At 38.9% G+C, this 19,099-nt stretch overlaps 2 protein-coding genes across 12 annotated transcripts in view; one reads left to right on the top strand and one right to left on the bottom strand.

The window, feature by feature from the left end:
* Window positions 1-19,099, top strand: part of METTL21A (methyltransferase like 21A) — a 45,331-nt gene that overhangs the window by 11,342 nt on the left and 14,890 nt on the right. For 5 of the 8 annotated variants that reach the window (XM_003254000.3, XM_003253999.3, XM_003253998.4 and 2 more), the window contains exon 4: window positions 2,458-3,158. The exons of 2 other annotated variants lie outside the window; for them this stretch is intronic. In XM_003254000.3, the coding sequence (XP_003254048.1) occupies window positions 2,458-2,855 (398 nt within the window). In that variant the 3' untranslated portion in view covers window positions 2,856-3,158. Of the gene's footprint in view, window positions 1-530; window positions 711-2,457; window positions 3,159-19,099 lie in introns of those variants that run through there. One more of the 8 variants, XR_004027732.1, reaches the window with a different exon arrangement.
* Window positions 11,688-19,099, bottom strand: part of CREB1 (cAMP responsive element binding protein 1) — a 74,898-nt gene continuing 67,486 nt past the window's right edge. For all 4 annotated transcript variants that reach the window (XM_003253996.4, XM_003253995.4, XM_030802419.1 and 1 more), the window contains one exon: window positions 11,688-18,208. In XM_003253996.4, coding sequence (XP_003254044.1) covers window positions 18,064-18,208 — 145 coding nt within the window. In that variant the 3' untranslated portion in view covers window positions 11,688-18,063. The remainder of the gene's footprint in view (window positions 18,209-19,099) is intronic.

The following is a 19,099-nucleotide window of genomic DNA, read 5'->3' as shown; positions in this document are numbered from 1 at the left end:
ACATATATAATCATTGAAAAATTACTGAATTGTATGACAGTAATGTAAGTGAAAATACTTGTTCTTTAAGTGCTAAGTTAAAGTTGTTCTTTCTTTTCTTTTTTTTTTTTTTTTTTTAAGACGGAGTCTCACTCTGTCGCCAGGCTGGAGTGCAGTGGTGCGATCTCGGCTCACTGCAACTTCCACTTCCTAGGTTCAAGCAATTTTCCTGCCTCAGCCTCCTGAGTAGCTGGGACTACAGGCACGCGCCACCATGCCCAGCTAATTTTTGTAGTTTTAGTAGAGACGAGGTTTCACCATGTTGGCCAGGATGGTCTCGCTCTCTTGACCTCATGATCCACCTGCCTCGGCCTCCCAAAGTGCTGGGATTACAGGCTGGAGCCACCGCGCCTGGCCTAAAGTTGTTCTTTAAGTGCAGCCTTGACCTTCTGGGCTCCAGTGATCTTCCCACCTCAGCCTCTTGAATAGTGCCACCACGCCTGGCTAATTTTTTTATTTTTTGTGGAGATGGGATCTCTCTATGTTGTCAGGGCTGGTCTTGAACTCCTGGGCTCAAGTGATGCTCCTGCCTCGGCCTCCCAAAGTGCTTGGATTACAGGTTGAGCTACTCGGCCTGGCTGTCTGCAATTTTTATTTTCAGAAAAGATGAAAACTGTCATTGAAATCTGTCCATTGAGCAACACACTGTCTAGCAACGAATGGTCAAAGTGGTAGGTTCAGGCTTGTAAAATCTAACAAATTGAGCATTTTCATCAGTATCTCATACTAGGACTGTAAATGTCAAATTGAATTACTGCCCTAACTTAGGTGTCAAGATAAGAAACACTGAGTATCAGCTGCCACTGAAATAGTGCTTACTGCAACTAGTCTGGAGTCCTGTGGGAAGATTACCTGTGAAGATTACAAACTGAAGAAGGATGCAAAAGGAAAGAATTTTAAGAAAGATTGAAACATAATTTTAAATTTCAGAATTTCTGGGGCCAGAAGTAAAGAGTATTACACATATTATATCTTTCCTACAACGTAGATGAGGTGTATCCGACCTGACCTTATGTGCTTGCTCCACCTTAAGTTCTTCTTTTACCCACATTGGTTCAAAAAAAAGGATCTTTTTATCAACAACCCATAAGAAACAGTTTAATTTTCCTACACTGTGTGTAGAAACTTAGCATTAAGAACAAGCGTTTTAACCTACATTAATAAAATTAATCTTTAAGCTTACAATTTTTCAATAATTATATATGTAAAACATGTTAAGTTGGCTGCTTCATAACAGCCTCAGGAGAAGTGGACTGGGATTTCTTAGTAGCCAATTTATTTCTTCCATGATTCTTTTTTAAACGGTAACCTTACAAAACAGCCTTTCCCTGTTTTTGGCATCTTGTCATCTTTGCAATAATAGTCTGCTCCCAAATATATATATATTTTTTTGATACTGGGTGTTGCTCTGTTGCCCAGGCACAATAACAGTTCACTGCAGCCTTGATCTCCCACGCTCACATGATATCCCACCTCCGCCTCCTGAGTACCTAGGACCACAGGTGTGCCCTGTGCTTAATTTAAAAAAAAATTATTTGTAGAGATGGAGTCTCCCTGTGTTACCCAGGCTGGTCTTGAACTCCTGGGCTCAAGGGCTTCTCCCGCCTCAGCCTCCCTAAGTGCTGGGATTACAGGCATGAGCCACCATACCTGGCCTGCTCCCAGATTTTTCATTCTTGGATTCCATTTTACCCTGCGGCCAACTGACTTAAAGATAATGACCCAATGAATAAAGTATGGGCCAGCTCTGTTGGCAGAATTCAGAAGCATCAGCCGTGTCACTGGTTAATTCTACTTTTTTTTTTTTTTTTATTATACTTCAGGGTTTTAGGGTACATGTGCACAATGTGCAGGTTTGTTACATATGTATCCATGCTTTTTTTTTTTTTTTTGAGATGGAGTTTGGCTCTTGTCACCCAGGCTGGAGTGCAGTGGCTAGATCTCAGCTCACTGCAACCTCCGCCTCCCAGGTTTAAGTGATTCCCCTGCCTCAGCCTCCCGAGTAGCTGGGATTACAGGTGCCCGCCACCACGCCTGGCTAATTTTGTATTTTTAGTTGGCCATGTTGGCCAGGCTGGTCTCCAGCTACTGACCTCAGGTGATCCTCCTGCTTTGGCCTCCCAAAGTGCTGGGATTAAAGGCATGAGCCACCGCACCCAGCCAATTCTGCAATTTATAGGCACAATTTTAGCAAGTAGCAGGTATGTCATAGAGGCAAATCAAGAGTCACTTTTACCAGTAGTTAATGCAAAAGGAGCTGTGAGTCATTTTTCTATTGCAGCTGTCCATGAAAGGCATGACTGATATTCTGCATATCAGATGCAATATTTAAGAGACACTACATTTAACTTGACCCCCTCTCTACCTAACAGAATTGTACTGATGTGCACATCACTTTTTCTTTGTTCCACATTGTAGGTGCTCATGTGACTATCACGGATCGAAAAGTAGCATTAGAATTTCTTAAATCAAACGTTCAAGCCAACTTACCTCCTCATATCCAACCCAAAACTGTTGTTAAGGAGCTGACTTGGGGACAAAATTTGGGGAGTTTTTCTCCTGGAGAATTTGACCTGATACTTGGAGCTGATATCATATATTTAGAAGAAACATTCACAGATCTTCTTCAAACACTGGAACATCTCTGTAGCAATCACTCTGTGATTCTTTTAGCATGCCGAATTCGCTATGAACGGGATAACAACTTCTTAGCAATGCTGGAGAGGCAATTTACTGTGAGAAAGGTTCACTATGATCCTGAAAAAGATGTACATATTTACGAAGCACAGAAGAGAAACCAGAAGGAGGACTTATAATTGCCTATAATTTATAAGAATGTTGTCATTGAGTGTGTCACTTAAGGTCTTAGACTGCAAATCTAACCATATTTAATGAAATGTCTTACTGTACAAAAAGTCTAAACCAAAGGTTCTCAGGGGAGAAAGCACATGTGCAGTTTTAAAACAAAGCAGTGCTTTGTCCCATTGCTGTGATTTTTAGTCAGACTTCACTCAGGCTGAAATCCAATTAACATTAAAGGATTAAGTGTGAGATTTTGATTTATGCTATTTCTGTATCCCATACTCCTCCCTTTTAATAAACAGTTTCCAGTGATGATATGAAGGGCTGCTATAAAGATGTCTTTAAATGAGTAAGCGTTCTTTGGTAAGATTAAATCTTACAAATTATTTTTAAAACCTTCTGGTATATATAATGTTTAGCCGAGTTTTCTGATTTTCTGGATGTAAAACAAAAGGTTTAACCTATACATTCCTTGAGCTGTTAGTGCTATTGAAATCTTTTGCCCTGTTTAGGTCCTAAACACTTTTAGTTGGTTGAGTAGGGTATGAGATTTTTTGGGTCTCATATCATGCTTTTTGCCTTAATTTCAGGTATATATATATATATATATATATAAAGGAATTAAGTAAAAATAAAATTTCAGTTACTTTTTAAAAGCACCTGAAATCTGGCTGGGTGCGGTGGCTCATGCCTGTAATCCCACTACTTTGGGAGGCCGAGGCAGGCGGATCACCTGAGGTCAGGAGTTCAAGACCAGCCTGGCCAACATGGAGAAACCCCATCTCTACTAAAAATACAAAAATTAGCTGGGCATGGTGTCAGGTGCCTGTAATCCCAGCTACTTGAGAGGCTGAGGCAGGAGAATCGCTTGAACCTGGGAGTCAGAGGTTGCAGTGAGCTGAGATAGCACCATTGTACTCCAGCCTAGGGGACAAGAACGAGACTCCGTCTCAAAAAAAAAAAAAAAAAAAAAAAAGCACCTGAAATCTTGAATAGGTTGTCTATTTCAAGTCAAGAGCTGAGGTTTTCTCCTTCTGTTTTACCCTTGCTCAAATGTCTTAATGCAGTTATTTCCTAAGTTTTCCCTGCTTCCTTAACAATGCATAGGATGACATTAAAAGTTTTAAATCTCATCCCTGCCTCAGAGGTTAGCTTCCCACATATAAGCTCCTTTTGTATTGTACTTGTAATTGCTCATTCAATGTTAGTATTGCTCCGTAGAGTGTAAGCTCCTTGAGGGTCAAGAATGCTTCTGCCTCTTCCATTGTTGCTTCCCCAGTACCTTCTGTATATTTTATAACCAAATAATGAAAAAGATATATTCCATTTAAAGGGCACTGACTTTGAGTTAAATGATTGTTATATTGTTTTAGGATTATCTATGATACACTTTGATGTCTCACACACACACATGAACTTTTCTTTTTACAATGCAAAAGTTTACACAATAGCTTAAATTTAGACTGCAAGAATATTATACTCTCAATATGGTATTTGGTACTAGAGATAGATTTCTTTTATAAAATCTTAAAACCAGGACGTTCTCTTCCTTTTGAACGTTTATCCCAGAGGTGAAAATATCCAGTATGTTGTTTTCTGCATATATTGAAATAGCAGTTTCACTTTAATATGGATGGATTAAAATTTGTGAGCATTCTGTGATATACCAGTTCAACACAATTCTAATACACATGAAATGGAAATATCCATAGCTTACTGAATCCATAAAATGTCAGTACCGCACCATGAATATGAAAGATTGTTTAAAACAAAATAAAGCTTGGCAGTTATCACCAACACCATAATGACAAGCCAGTCCCACTTAGGTATGTTATTGGAAATGCATATATTAGAATTCAGTTTCTTTTTTTTTTTTTTTTTTTGAGATGGAGTTTCGTTCTGTTGCCCAGGCTGGAGTGCGGGGGCACGATCTCAGCTCACTGCAAGCTCCACCTCCTGTGTTCACGCCATTCTCCTGCCTCAGCCTCCCGAGTAGCTGGGACTACAGGTGCCTGCCACCACGGCCTGGCTAATTTTTTGTATTTTTAATAGAGATGGGGTTTCACCGTCTTAGCCAGGATGGTCTTGATCGCCTGACCTCATGATCCACCTGCCTCGGCCTCCCAAAGTGCTGGGATTACAGGCGTGGGCCACCGCGCCTCGCAGAGTTCAGTTTCTTTAAGATCCATTAACTTTGGAGATGGATGTTAACGTGGATGGGGCAGGGAGGGTTAGAGGTGGGGAGCTTCAATAATATGCCTGGGTGATCTACCAAATGAGGTAAGCTGTTACTGGGTTGTTTTCCATTTTCATAAAACATTAAGAATCAGAAAGATTTGAAGGCAGCTTTTTTCCCTTGCCCTACAAATTAGAAGCACAGGCAAGAAAAAAAAAATCATCAGAAATAGTTGGGTTGTCCAAGTGAAAATCAAGTGATTTTCTTGGCTTTTGGCTTAGAATGTTGTTGCAGGTCAGGTTCCTTGGGGAAATAGACTCAAAGATTGAGATTAGGGTGTGAAAAGTTCATATGGGAATGCTTTTTCCAAGATCAATATTCTGATCTTGGAAAGCAGACAGACTGGGAAAGAGGAAGAAATTGGGCTGGGATGTAGTCGGGAAAGTCCTCAGCTAATTCTTTAGAGTTGAGATGGTCCTGCAGTTAGGCCATATTGAGGCAGGGTGATGGTCCTTTATGACCCTGCGTGGACTAGTGGATACAAGGGTCATAACCTGAGGCTGAAGACAATATTGGAGAGGGAGTCAGTTGGGAGCCATCAGCCACCAACATTCCTGGAAGCTGGGGAAATGAGTGTTTCAGGTGTGGAGTGTGTGTGTGTGTGTGTGTGTGTGAGAGAGCGAGCGAGCACGCGCGTATCTGGGCAGCACATCACAGTGACCACTACCAATGTCAGTGAAGTTGGGACATATTTTTTACTTACATATTTTATCCCATATATGTACATTTTAAGTGTGCTTGTTTTGTTCTCAAGTTAAAGATAGAAATCTAATCCAAACCTATTTTACTAAGTCTTGATTCTCACATTGCCCAATTTCTTTAAACAGTTATGCAGTTAAATAATCCAGTGGGTATCACTAATTTTTCCCCCAATTAATACCAAATACTGCTGCCAAGATGCTATGTTAAAATGTATGTATGTATGATACCAGGTTCTTGGAACCCCACTATAAAGAATGCTGTTTTCCAAGTAGATTATCACTTTAAGGGTAGCTTGCTTTAGTTCATGGTAGATGGCCTGGATACCATCTTCAAATAGTAGTTGATAAAAATGTTTTTATCTGTTAACTGAACACTAGATTGCAAACTCAGGGCAGAATAACATTATTTGGGATGTTTTATCTTAGCAAATACAATTTATGCTCCTAGAAGGCAAGGATGATAGCATATATCCATATATCGTTTTCTTTTTTTTTATTAATTTTTTTGCACACAAAACAAACATTTTCTAAAAATACATACAAACAAAAAGATGCATATCAAACATATTAGGAAGGTTGCACATGGGAAGACGGGGAATAGAAATGGGGGGTGGGAATTAAAGAAAATAAATGAGAGAGGGACTTTGTATGGATCAATGATAATAACTCAATCCTCTATTTGACAAAGGAGAAGGAAGAGGAAGAAAAAGAAAGTGGGATAAAGGATCAGAAAGGGAGGAAAATAGAAAAAATTAGAGTATGACTCCAGGGTAGACCTGTTTTGTTGTCGCTGGGTTGGTTGGTTGGTTTGTCTGTTGTATTTTTCATATGTTTTTCGCCAGGTTAGCCAGGCTGGTCTCGAACTCCTAGCCCCAAGTGATCAACACGCCTCGGCCTCCCAGAGTGCTGGGACTACAGGCGTGAGCCACCACGTCCAGCCCCCACATTGCTTCTGGCCTCTGTGGTAGACCTCCCAGACGGGGCGGCCGGGCAGAGGCGCTCCTCACATCCCAGACAATGGGCGGCCAGGCAGAGGCGCTCCTCACTTCCCAGACGGGGCGGCCGGGCAGAGGCGCTCCTCACTTCTTCCCAGACAGGGCGGCCGGGCAGAGGCGCTCCTCACTTCCTAGACGGGGTGGTGGCCGGGCAGAGGAGCTCCTCACATCCCAGACAATGGGCGGCCGGGCAGAGGCGCTCCTCACATCCCAGAAATGGGCGGCCACGCAGAGGCGCTCCTCACTTCTTCCCAGACGAGACGGCCGGGCAGAGGCGCTCCTCACTTCCCAGACGGGGTGGCCGGGCAGAGGCGCTCCTCACATCCCAGACGGGGCGGCCGGGCAGAGGCGCGCCTCACATCCCAGACGGGGCGGCCGGGCAGAGGCGCTCCTCACATCCTAGACGATGGGCGGCCGGGCAGAGGCGCTCCTCACATCCTAGACGATGGGCGGCCAGGCAGAGACGCTCCGCACCTCCCAGACGGGGCGGCGGCCGGGCAGAGGCTGCAATCCCAGCACCCTGGGAGGCCAAGGTAGGCGGCTGGGAGGCAGAGGCTGCAGTGAGCCAAGACCACGCCACTGCACTCCAGCTCGGGCAACACCGAGCACTGAGTGAGCGACACTCTGTCTGCAGTCCCAGCACCTCGGGAGGCCGAGGCGGGCAGAGCACTCGAGGTCAGGAGCTGGAGACCAGCCTGGCCAACATGGCGAAACCGCGCCTCCAGCCAAACGAGAAAAAGCAGGCAGCGGTGGTGGCGCGCGCCGGCAATCCCAGGCAGCCCGCAGGCCGGGGCAAGAGAATCATGGGAGCCGGAGGTGGGGACTGTGCAGCGAGTCGACTAGATTCCAGCCTGGGCCACAGAGGGAAGAAAAAGAAAGAAAGAAGAAAGGAAGGAAGGAAGGAGGGAAGGAGGGAGGGAGGGAAGGAAGGAAGGAAGCTCTTTTTTTTTGAGATGGAATTTCGCTTGTTACCCAGGCTGGAGTGGAGTGCAGTGGCGTGATCTTGGCAAACTGCAGCCTCTGCCTCCTGGGTTCAGGCGATTCTTCTGTCTCAGCCTCCTTAGTAGCTGGGATTACAGGCACCTGCCACCATGCCCAGCTAATTTTTTGTATTTTAGGTAGAGATGGGGTTTTAATTATATTGGCCAGGCTGGTCTTGAACTCTTGACCTCGTGATCCACCTGCCTCGGCCTCCCAAAGTGCAGGGATTACAGGTGTGAGCCACCAAGCCTGACCTTATATTCTGTATTTCAAGTGGTAACATGGTGCCCTGTTCATAAAGGGAGTTCACACTGACTCATGAAAAATACACATTCCTTTACAGATGAGTTACCATATGCCTAATTTATGTGCTTTATTTCTCCTTGCCTAAGGTATGGGAGAAATAAATTCTAAGGGATATTAAAGTATCAAGGCATATGCTGAATAACAAAATTACCATAATGTAAAAGATTCACCTCCAATAAAAATACCATTTAATTGCTGTTTATGGGAAGCATTTACTGCCAATTCTTTAAAAATGAACAAAAATAAAATTTTAAAGTACTTTAAAAAATCACTATATAATGTACCCCAGTACTGTTAAGTGGCCCTAGATATAGGACTTCACTTAATAGTTGGTAAAACAGACTTGTAATTTGTGTTAGTGTTAGACGAAGTCACCACCTCACTGCTCCCCAGAACCTCTACCTAGAGAGAAGCAGCTTTCTCAAGGTCTTTAACATGAATGTGGTAAGTACAGTGAGTATAGAGAACCCTGCTCTGGGAAGCTGGAGACTTGTACTGTCTTAGCACTGACATAAACAGCATGACACCGGACAGTCCTTAGTTCTGTTTTACCTTAAATCTTGAAGTTTTTTTTTGAGACGGGAGCCTTGCTCTGTCGCCCAGGCTAGAGTGCAATGGCGCAATCTCGGCTCACTTCAACCTCCGCCTCCTGGGTTCAAGTGATTCTCCTGCCTCAGCCTCCCGAGTAGCTGGGATTACAGGGGCCCACCACCATGCCTGGCTAATTTTTGTATTTTTTAGTAGAGACGAGGTTTCACCATGTTGGTCAGGCTGGTCTCGAACTCGTGACTTCAGGTGATCTGCCTGCCTCTGCCTCGGCCTCCCAAAGTGCTGGGATTACAGGCGTGAGCCACCCGCACCCCAGCCCAACTTGAAGATTTAATTGTTAGCTCTTTCTGCTCTAAAATCACACTACACCTTTCCTTCTACAACCAGAGGGGTTAAAAATTTAGTAACACTAGAAAAGATGGCATATTGAAAACTTGTTTCTTTGCCGAGAACAGTTTCTGAGGATGAGATTAGAAAGAAAACAGTATTAACAGAGATGAGAAAAGGAAAGCCTTATGAAAGTCTGTGCCATTTCTAATTTTAATTCCAGAAAATGCCTAGACTGTAAAGTTTGACATAAAAATAGTAATCAACATAAGTTAACAAAAATTGCTTAGCAGATACCTAATAATCATTAGGAAACAATATCCAAATATGAAGAAAACCATAATTCAGAAATAACTTTTACTTCTCAGTATCCTGGAGATACAACTTGTGTAGACCTAGTTACCAACCTGTGTAGACCTAGTTACCAACCTGTGTATATCTGTAACAGTAAAAAATTTCAAACCGCCAAATGTCCCCAAAAGAGGGTACTGGTTAAATTGTATCTGTACAATGGCAGCAGTTTATAAACCACTGTTTGTAGCTACCTTTTGTGTAAAAAAGGGAGAGGGAGGAGGAGAGAACATACATTATATTTGTGTATATATGCACGGACTGTCACAAAAAACGTAACACAGAAAACTACTTCTTACAGTTTGCCCTTTTGCATGTTTCTTTTTTGAGAAGTGTACATACTACATAAAGTTAGTTTGAAAACAATGAGGATATTATAAAGCAAAAACTAATAGGCGAAAATATTATAAGGGCCTAGTACCCAGAATACATAAGGAACTCAGAACCCAACAACAAAACTTCAATGAACAAAGGACTTGAACAGACATTTCTTCAAAGAAGATACGCAGGTGGCCAAACACAACAAAAGATGCTCCACATCATCAGTAATCAGGGAAATGCAAATCAAAACCACAATGAGAGACCACACCCATGAGGATGGCTATAATTTTTAAAATGGCAAAATAAGTGTTGGTGAAGGTGTGGAGAAATTGGAACCCTCATACATCAATGGTGGAAGGTAAAACGGTACAGCTGCTGAGGGAAACTTTGACAGTTCCTCAAAAAGTTAAATGTGCAATTTCAGTATGACCCAGCAACTCCACTCCGAGGCATATACCCCAAATAATTGAAAACAGGGACTCAAATACTTGTACAGGAACATTCATAACAGCACTATGAACATTAGCCAAACAGTAGAAACAACTGGATGAATTGATAAACTTGTGATATACATCTACAATGGCATACTTACCATAAAAAGTATACTTAGCTATAAAAAGGAATGAAGTACTGATAACATGTTACAATGGATCAACCTCAACAACACGTTAAAGAAGCTAGACCAAAAAAGTAATACATATAGCGTATGAATCTCACATGAAATACCCGGATGTAAATCCATAGAAACAGGAAGCAGATTGGTGGTTGCCAGGGACAAGGGGGGAGGAGGAAATGGAGAGTAACGGGACTTTATTTTGGAGTGATGAGAATGTTTTGGAATAGATAGAAGTGGTTGTACACCATTGTGGATGTACTACCACTTAATTGTTCACTTAAAGAGTTAATTTTGTTACGTGAATTGCATCTTAATTAAAAACAAGGATAGCATTCGAACTCCTGGACATTATCCTTCCTTTCCATTTGATGTCAGGCCCGTGTTAGAATTCTCATCCGGTTTGGTCACTGCGCTTAAGATGTGGAGAAATTAGGACACACAGTTAAGAGGAAGGATAACACTGATTAAGGTAGTGCTTTTCTAGGTTTCCCCTAAACAATTTAACAGATGCATAGTGGCACCACTTACGAGATGGAAAAACCAGCGGAAGATTTGGGGAAGAGTTTTGTCTTGGGCCTGTGTTTTGCAACCTGAGTGTAAAAGACATACGTTAAGTGTTCAGTGGCGAAGCACTAAAACTAGAAATGGATCAGAATTTTATCTTTGGATGTGACTTCTCAAGGATGGTCTTGTCACTTCAGTGCCTGGTCAAATGACAAGATGGGCAATCTTTTCCTGAAGGTCCAAGCACCTGAACATGGCAGGGTGACCTCAGATTCCGATTTGCTCAGAACAGTCCTGGTTCATGCCTATTGTCCCTCATGTAATTAATATCACTCTCAAAAATGTCTTTTTGTGCAATAAATTATGTAATCGTTGTTGCAGAAAATAAATGAAATTCATTAAGCCTTCCAATACAATGGCAGGTATAGCAGGCTTGAACACATCTTGGCAGTGAAGAAACATACAAATAATGCAGCTCCTTATTTTCAGATGTCTCGTCTCAGAACTTATTTCAGAAGTTTATAGATTTTTTTTATTCTTACATCTTAAGCAAAGATTAACCATACCCCCTACCCTTTCCTTCCAATTTATATGATCACGGTTTTAGAACTGCAAAGGGACCTGAGAAGGTATATATTCGTATTGTCCTTTCAGTGAACACGTGTGTTTTATGACATCAGAGACAGCTGGTCGTATGTCTCCATGAGTCATCTCGACAGTAACATCTCCAAATCCATAAGTAGGCACTGTTCAATCTTATTGAAAAACAGGTTTTGTCCTGACAATTAGGGATCCAGTAACTGAAGATATGTTGTTGTCTGAATTAGTTTTGTTGCATTCCAACACAAGCTTGTAATATATTGTAACTTTAAGTCCAATAAAATATGGCTTCACGCTACTAGCAAAAAAAAACCCCAACAAAATATAAAGACATCCCATCCCCAAAAAAGAGACTTACAGAGTTTTTAAAAGCATGTTTATGTGACTGCACATAAATGTTTGTGTAAAAAGAGCATTATGACAGTTGATACCACAAAGATTACAGTAAGAAAAAGCACTTTATGACAATATTTCACAAATTCACAAGGATCACTTTAATATACAAAGCAACTGCTACCATTCTGAACACAAAGCAGCTATTATGTACATAGTGTTAATAAAATGCATTGTAACTCAGTACATTTTTTTCTTTACACATAAAGCACAAAAAGATTTAGGTAAAAAAATTAAAACAGGGATGTTTCTAGAATGTAGGGAATTTTATTAGAAATGTATTTCCCTAATAGTTATTTATTTAGTATTCAACTCCAATAGAAACATCAGAGTTAAAAATCAATACCCTGTTTTGTGCTGACAGTTGTGGGGGAAGTCTTCTTTACCCCAAACCTCAAAAACCAAAAAGCCAAACACCTTTCTAGGAACTTCCCTGATTATTTTGCTTCTAAAAATTTTCAAGTGATACATCTGGGTTAGAAATAATTCCTTTTGCAGGGAGTGGGGGAGTTACAACTGACATGTGGACAAATCAGTCAAGGACAACTTTACATGGAAAACTGCTAACTAGCACTCTTCTTTGCCACCCCTAATAAATCTATACTCAAAAAAAATGTTGACAATTATTTCCCACTTTTAATATAAATAATTTTATTACATACACAAATTGGAGTGGCACTTGGATAAAAATACATCTATAAAGCATTTACCAATTCAATTTTAAAAACATAAGAAAATAAAACCTCCCAAACACAATGATAGATCATTTCACTTGGCCAACAAACATAAAATCATTATTTGCAGAGATTTTCTTCCTTCTCTACCAATTTTTAAACTATCTCAGATTTACTCTCACTTCTCTGAGATGCTCCTCAGACAAAAGCTTGGAAATGCCATACTTCTATAGGCAAGTAATGTTAGGTTAAATGTGAATTTCCTACTCTTTGATCCTTTTCAAAGACATTTCCAAAAGATTGTTCATTTTCCTTTTACTTGCTGGTGAGAATAATTAAAAATGTATCATGTCATACCCAGCTGGGACCTGCACCCACCGTACCAGAATGCATACAGGTCAGTATTTTCTTTCTGTGCTAAAACTGCCTGTTTATAATATCAACTTGCATCACCGGCTTTGTTCTATTTTATTTATATATTTTTTAAATTTTTCTTTTTTTAAAAAATAAATTTCAAGCTAAAACACCTGAAATATAATCCCTCCATTCAAACGTTATCTGGTCCCTCTTAAAGTCGGTCTGCCCCCTGAGGACACATACAAAGGCTTAAGCTACATTCACTAATCAATAAGAACTTATCATAAGCAGATGAGACAGATGGAACTTCAGCACCCTGTTTATTTGAAAATTTTCCATACTGACTCAGCTTCATGATATGTTCAGCCCCTCAAAGATTAATGCCTCTCCTAGCCATTGATTCTAGAATGTCAAGGAAACCAGTTCCTAGTACATACAGTGACTGTGTAGCCAACTTAATAGTCAACATTATTACATTAAGAATATTCAAGATGTATGTAAGCCACCCAACAAAAAGTTCTAGTTGTGCTTTGTACAACTGAGTGAACTATTTACCTCACAACTCTTCACCTGCAGGCTTACTATGCACACTTTACCTTCTCCTTCCTCATCTGAAATCAGTCAAATTTAGACAGCATTTCTTTGATGTTAACAAAGCCATTAAAAATGAAAAATGAACATATTTCAGTATAATGATTATTACATGTGGTCTCTGTGAAGACAATTGCTTTAAAAAGTCTTGTACTATTCTAGACAAATTAATGGATATTTTGGCATACTATGTACAGTATTAATGTGATGAGGATAAAGTCTCATTAAAAATTGAAAATAAATATTATACACTTGGGTTATTTTCCCTTCAATCTTTATCCAAGATGAAAAATAAAACAAGGTTTGAGCCCGTCTTTTAATTAACTGGGCTAGTCATATCTAATTTCCTGATGTTTTCTTTTTACAGCTGTTTTTAAGGCTAGCTTTTAGGTGCTAAAATATTTTAATCAATGAAAAATTTCCATTTAAAAAGTCACATGATTTGAAGAAAGGAGAAAGACTAAAAAGTTGAGAATTACTTGATGAGGGAATTTAAGTTGCTAATACCCAAACTGGGTCATTTTAAAAAGTGCAAGTTACACCAAACATTTACAAAGGACAGAATGTAAATATAATCCAAATAAATATACAACTTTTCTATTAGGTCCATGAGGGAAAAAATATACCAACAGCTTTCAGGGCTACAAAGGCAACAAAAATAAAGCCTCTTGAAAACAACTGAAAAGGTATGTAACACTATTTCTAAAACCCACTTTAATTCAAGATCTTAACTTTAAGATATATTAGCCCTATTTAATCCTACAAAATGAAGCAGCCGTGATCTTCAAAATAAACAGAGACCAATTTATGGTAATAGCTGACTGTGGCTGATGATAAAATTAAAAATTTGTTAAATATGAAAAGAAATCTAGATTGAAGTCACTTCAAGTAAGTAAAGCATCCTGGTTTAAACAAACGTATTTCTTCCTAAGCCTTTGTATGATTCCACATGTCACCCCAAAAGGTAAAAAAGATAGTAGGGATTTGTCTTGAGAGACAGAGATAAACTTCAGCCAGATGACATCTGATGGGATAGGCTGCCTGACTGGTATTGTGCTTTCAGAGACTAGCACTGCTGCTGACCTACCGTCAAAACACATTTTCTGACAAAATCCCTGCTCAAATGAAATGCCAAAATTCCTCCCCCAGGATGATTTTTGAAAAAATCAGTGGTTCCTTTAAAAAGCTATCTTCAGAATGTTCTTACCACTGTTATAGCTGCCACAGACAAAGCATAAAAACCAAATACTTTTGGGGGAGAGGCTTTCAAGTGACTAGTAACATATTTAAAAGTATCAAGCCAAAGAAAACTAATAAAAAATAAAATACTTGGAAGAAAGTTAGAAGAAAAAATCAATCATGAGTGCTGGAGTAATGCAGTCATAGAAACTACCAGAAGGGATGCAACAGAACACACAAAAATGTAAAATTTCATCTGACCTCAATATACTATAATACTCAGCATTCCTGACTTAAGAGCTCTCAGAGCTTTAGATTATATACTGTATGTATATATATATATATATATATGTACACATATATTATACAAATGCCACCCCCCCCCCCAAGAATATCTAAATGAAGAGAGCACCTATGACAATATTATGGTTGCCAATATGGTACTTGAGTTTGAAAAAGAATGAACTTAAAATTGTATCTGATAGCAATTATTTAATAATGAACACATTGGATCTAGCCCTTTCTAAGCCACTTTTCAGTTAAACACTATCAAAGCTTGAAAACTCATAAGAGTAATATATCAAAAATAAACCCCTCCCCACTTCATTTTTATTAGTTAATCTGTCCTATAGATAAAAGTGCCACATGGCCCTATATTTGCAAAGTGAGCAATACCAAAACTTGCTATTTTCTAGGCAAATCAGTAGCATATGTACAAATTCCTATGATGACATTTTTATTCCCTTTTGGCCAATATGAAGAGAAAAACATTTATTACTGGTAATGTGGCCACATATATTCTTGGCTACAAGGTTTTTAAAAATTATGTCATTTTCTTAATAAAGATTCTCAAAGTTTCATGCTTACAAACAAACCTCCCCACCATTCTTGCATTAAAAAAAGAAAACTGCACAAAAGATGCTTGATTTTATCTTTATAAACTGAAATCTTCAAGTTTCACCAAGGGTCTAAGACAGATTTAGCAACAGGATACATTTCTCACCTCACCATTAAGTAATTGACTTCAAAACCAGTGCAATCATCCTCAAGGTATGAAGGATAAGGTCTTTATAACTTATAAATTCATCCAGCTCACATGAATGTGATTGCCTTGATTTATCAGGGACTAAGAGGACCACCAACTTCCCAGTAAGTAGAAAGCCTGAACTTTTGAAAAAAAGCTTTAGAGAATACAAACTGCTAAACATTAGGTAATTTTTCATTTATAGCACGACACTCAAAATGTTCAATTCGACATTTTGACTCAATAAATAATTCCAACTTGTGAACATATTTGTGACTTTGCTTGATTTCTGTTAAACCAGTTTTTAAAAATGACATTATCTATGCTATTACACAATTTTTATGCTATAACTTTCCCCATTAGCTCAGCAGGACAAACATCAAACTTTATAGTTGTTTGAAAGCCTTCTTGAGAATCTGGTGAACTGTCCAAACATAAAGACTACATCACTCAATTCTTAGAATGATGCTCCTTCATAAACTCTGTTCATCCTTGAAAAAAGACAATGGTTTGTTACAAACGAAAATATACCATTTATAAATGTTAATTAAAATCTTACTTTTTAAAATGGATCCAGCAATTAACACTTAAATCTTCATATTCTGTTGTTAAACAAGCTTGACTTTCTTAAATAACTCTTGACTAAATATAAAACATTAGTTTTCTAAGTGTCTCAACACTTTTTTAAAAGGAATTTCCTTCCCAAATGAGACATTTTTTTATTTTTATTTTTTGAGACGGAGTCTCACTCTTGTCGCCCAGGCTGGAGTGCAATGGTGCTATCTCGGCTCACTGCAACCTCTGCCTCCTGGGTTCAAGCAATTCTGCTGCCTCAACCTCCCGAGTAGCTGGGATTACAGGCGCCCGCCACCACGCCCGGCTAATTTTTGTGTTTTTAGTAGAGATGGGGTTTCACCATGTTGGCCAGGCTGGTCTTGAACTCTTGACCTCCAGGTGATCCACCCACCTTGGCCTCCCAAAGTGCTGGGATTACAGGCATGAGCCACTGCGCCCGGCCCGAAATGAGAAATTATAATCTAACATTATGGCAGTTTTCAATTTTTAAAATCCACCTTAGTCTTTTTTTTTTTTTAAGAGTAACTTAGATTTATCGAGCTTAGTGAATAAAATGAGTAATAATTAAAAGTGGTATTGAAAACAATGTATGATATACACAAATATAGGCTGTTTTAATCAGGAATTAAAATTATAAAATGACAAAGGCTATACAGCATATTGAAAGCTAAAGCAGAATAACTACTCTTTTTATAGGAGAACAAAAAAATGTTTTGTAAGAATGACAATCCAAATATTGCAGTACAGCAGTCATTCAAATATGTCTGAAAATAACTTTCCTTGTGCACATCTAACACCGTACTTTTTATATCCTTACAACTTCTTTCATTTAAAAAATTCACTAGAGATTCTCTGTTAAATTGTTAATATGGAAAAGATTTAAAATCAGTATTTTTCTACATGTAACATTTCATAAACAAATATATATCACTTTGCTTTATTTGACATCTTGAAGGCTTTCTTGGTGGTAGTATAATGTAAGTGCAATGGGCAACAGTAAATTAGAAATATCTTTTTACGTAAATGAGTGACAATATAAATATTTTTGAAGGTGAGGACAATAACATTTATTTAAAAATCTTGTTATATAACTCAAGGGACTGGTTTACTGATCAGCATTTTACTAAGAATTTAGTACTAACTAAAATATGCTTTGTACTTTTATTTACTTTGCTTTAATTTAAAATTCAAATACCATGCTTTTTCGTTCAGTTGGTTACTTCTTTTAATGTATTCAAAAATGCTGAACACATACAGAACTGAATTAAGAAGCAACAACTGCCCTATGGAAGAGCTGTATTAGTACAGAATGCTTTTAAGAACCAAGGACAAATGTTCAGTATTGAAGAAGAGAACATACACAGAAAGCACTCCAAATTCATTTCTAATTCCTTCAATACCATACTAAAGTTCTTTTTTAGAGGGTATGTCTCTTAACAATTTTACATAATTCACAATGAGAATGTGAAAACATGTCAATTTGGCAATCAACACTTCTTCATTGCACCTTACTTACTTTATGCATGCGGCCCACACATTACTTCAGCTCAACAGGCTGGGGTAATTCTGTCCCTAAGGCAATCAAGGAGCTCAGCACAAACCTTGAAATCATTTTTAAAAAGATTTTCTTTTCCTCATTTCTCCCATCAATTTACAAGTAAACAAATTATTACTTCTTGAGGAGGGTGGGGGTTGAAAAGCAGAAGTCTCTTCATGATTCCTGGCGTTGAAAATTTCTTGAGGGGAGAAGTGGAGGCAGGTGTTGGAACATTCACAGTTTAATGCAAAAGCACAAATGAATGAAATTCTGTAGTTGCTTTCAGGCAGTTTTGCGCATAGAAAAAAAGAAATGTTTAGAAAATAAAATGTTTATTTTGTCTTTCAGGTTGTGGCCAAGCCAGTCCATTTTCCACCTTAACAGGTGAAAATTTAAATCCCAAATTAATCTGATTTGTGGCAGTAAAGGTCCTTAAGTGCTTTTAGCTCCTCAATCAATGTCTTGTTTTGATTTTCAAGCACTGCCACTCTGTTTTCTAAACATTTCACATATTCTTTCTTCTTTCTACGACACTCTCGAGCTGCTTCCCTACAAGCAAAAGAGGACGGGAAAAATTATGCAAATGATATCCACATATTTATTTTGGATTACCTTTTTTTCCTTTTTTAAAGAAATAGCTCACAGCAACCAACATTTTAGTATATATTAAGCATTGGAAAAGATACACAGAATAACTTGGAAATTACCTTATATTAAAATTTTAATCTGGCCAGGCGTGGCGGCTCACGCCTGTAATCCCAGCACTTTCGGGGGCCAAGGCAGGGGGATCACCTGAGGTCAGGAGTTCAAGATCAGCCTGGCCAACATGGCAAAACCCCTCTCTACTATAAACACAAAAATTAGCGGGGTGTGGCAGCACGTGCCTGTAGTCCCAGCTACTTGGAAGGCTGAGCCATGGGCATCGCTTGAACCTGGGAGGCAGAGGCTGCAGTAAGCTGAGATTGCACCACTGCACTCCAGCCTGAGTGACAAGAGTGAGACTCCATCTCAAAAAAACAAACAAATGAAAAAACAACTCCATAAACAAGACCTAAATGACCACTTAAAAATTACAAAATTACATCTCTTACTATTAAAATATTCTGCATAATTCCTGCAAAACTTGAAATTCTATCCATATCAATAACTAAGAAAAAATTAAAGCTAAATGTCAATGTGTAACAATCCTTTAAATAGAAAATCTTACAAACTAATCATTTCAGGGCATTTAAAAAAATCAGTCTCTTCAACAAATGGTGCTGGGAAACCTGGATATCCACATGCAAAAGAATGACGTTGGGCCTCACCTTATGTCATACACAAATATTAACTCAAAACAGATCAAAGACCTAACCGTAAGACCTAAAACTATAAAACTTCTAGAAGAAAACACTCTCTGACATTGGATTTGGCAGTGATGTCTTAAATACAACACCAAAA

This window comes from Nomascus leucogenys, chromosome 22a, assembly GCF_006542625.1.
Source record: "Nomascus leucogenys isolate Asia chromosome 22a, Asia_NLE_v1, whole genome shotgun sequence".
NCBI lineage: Eukaryota > Metazoa > Chordata > Mammalia > Primates > Hylobatidae > Nomascus > Nomascus leucogenys.
This window is presented reverse-complemented; position numbering and strand designations above follow the sequence as displayed.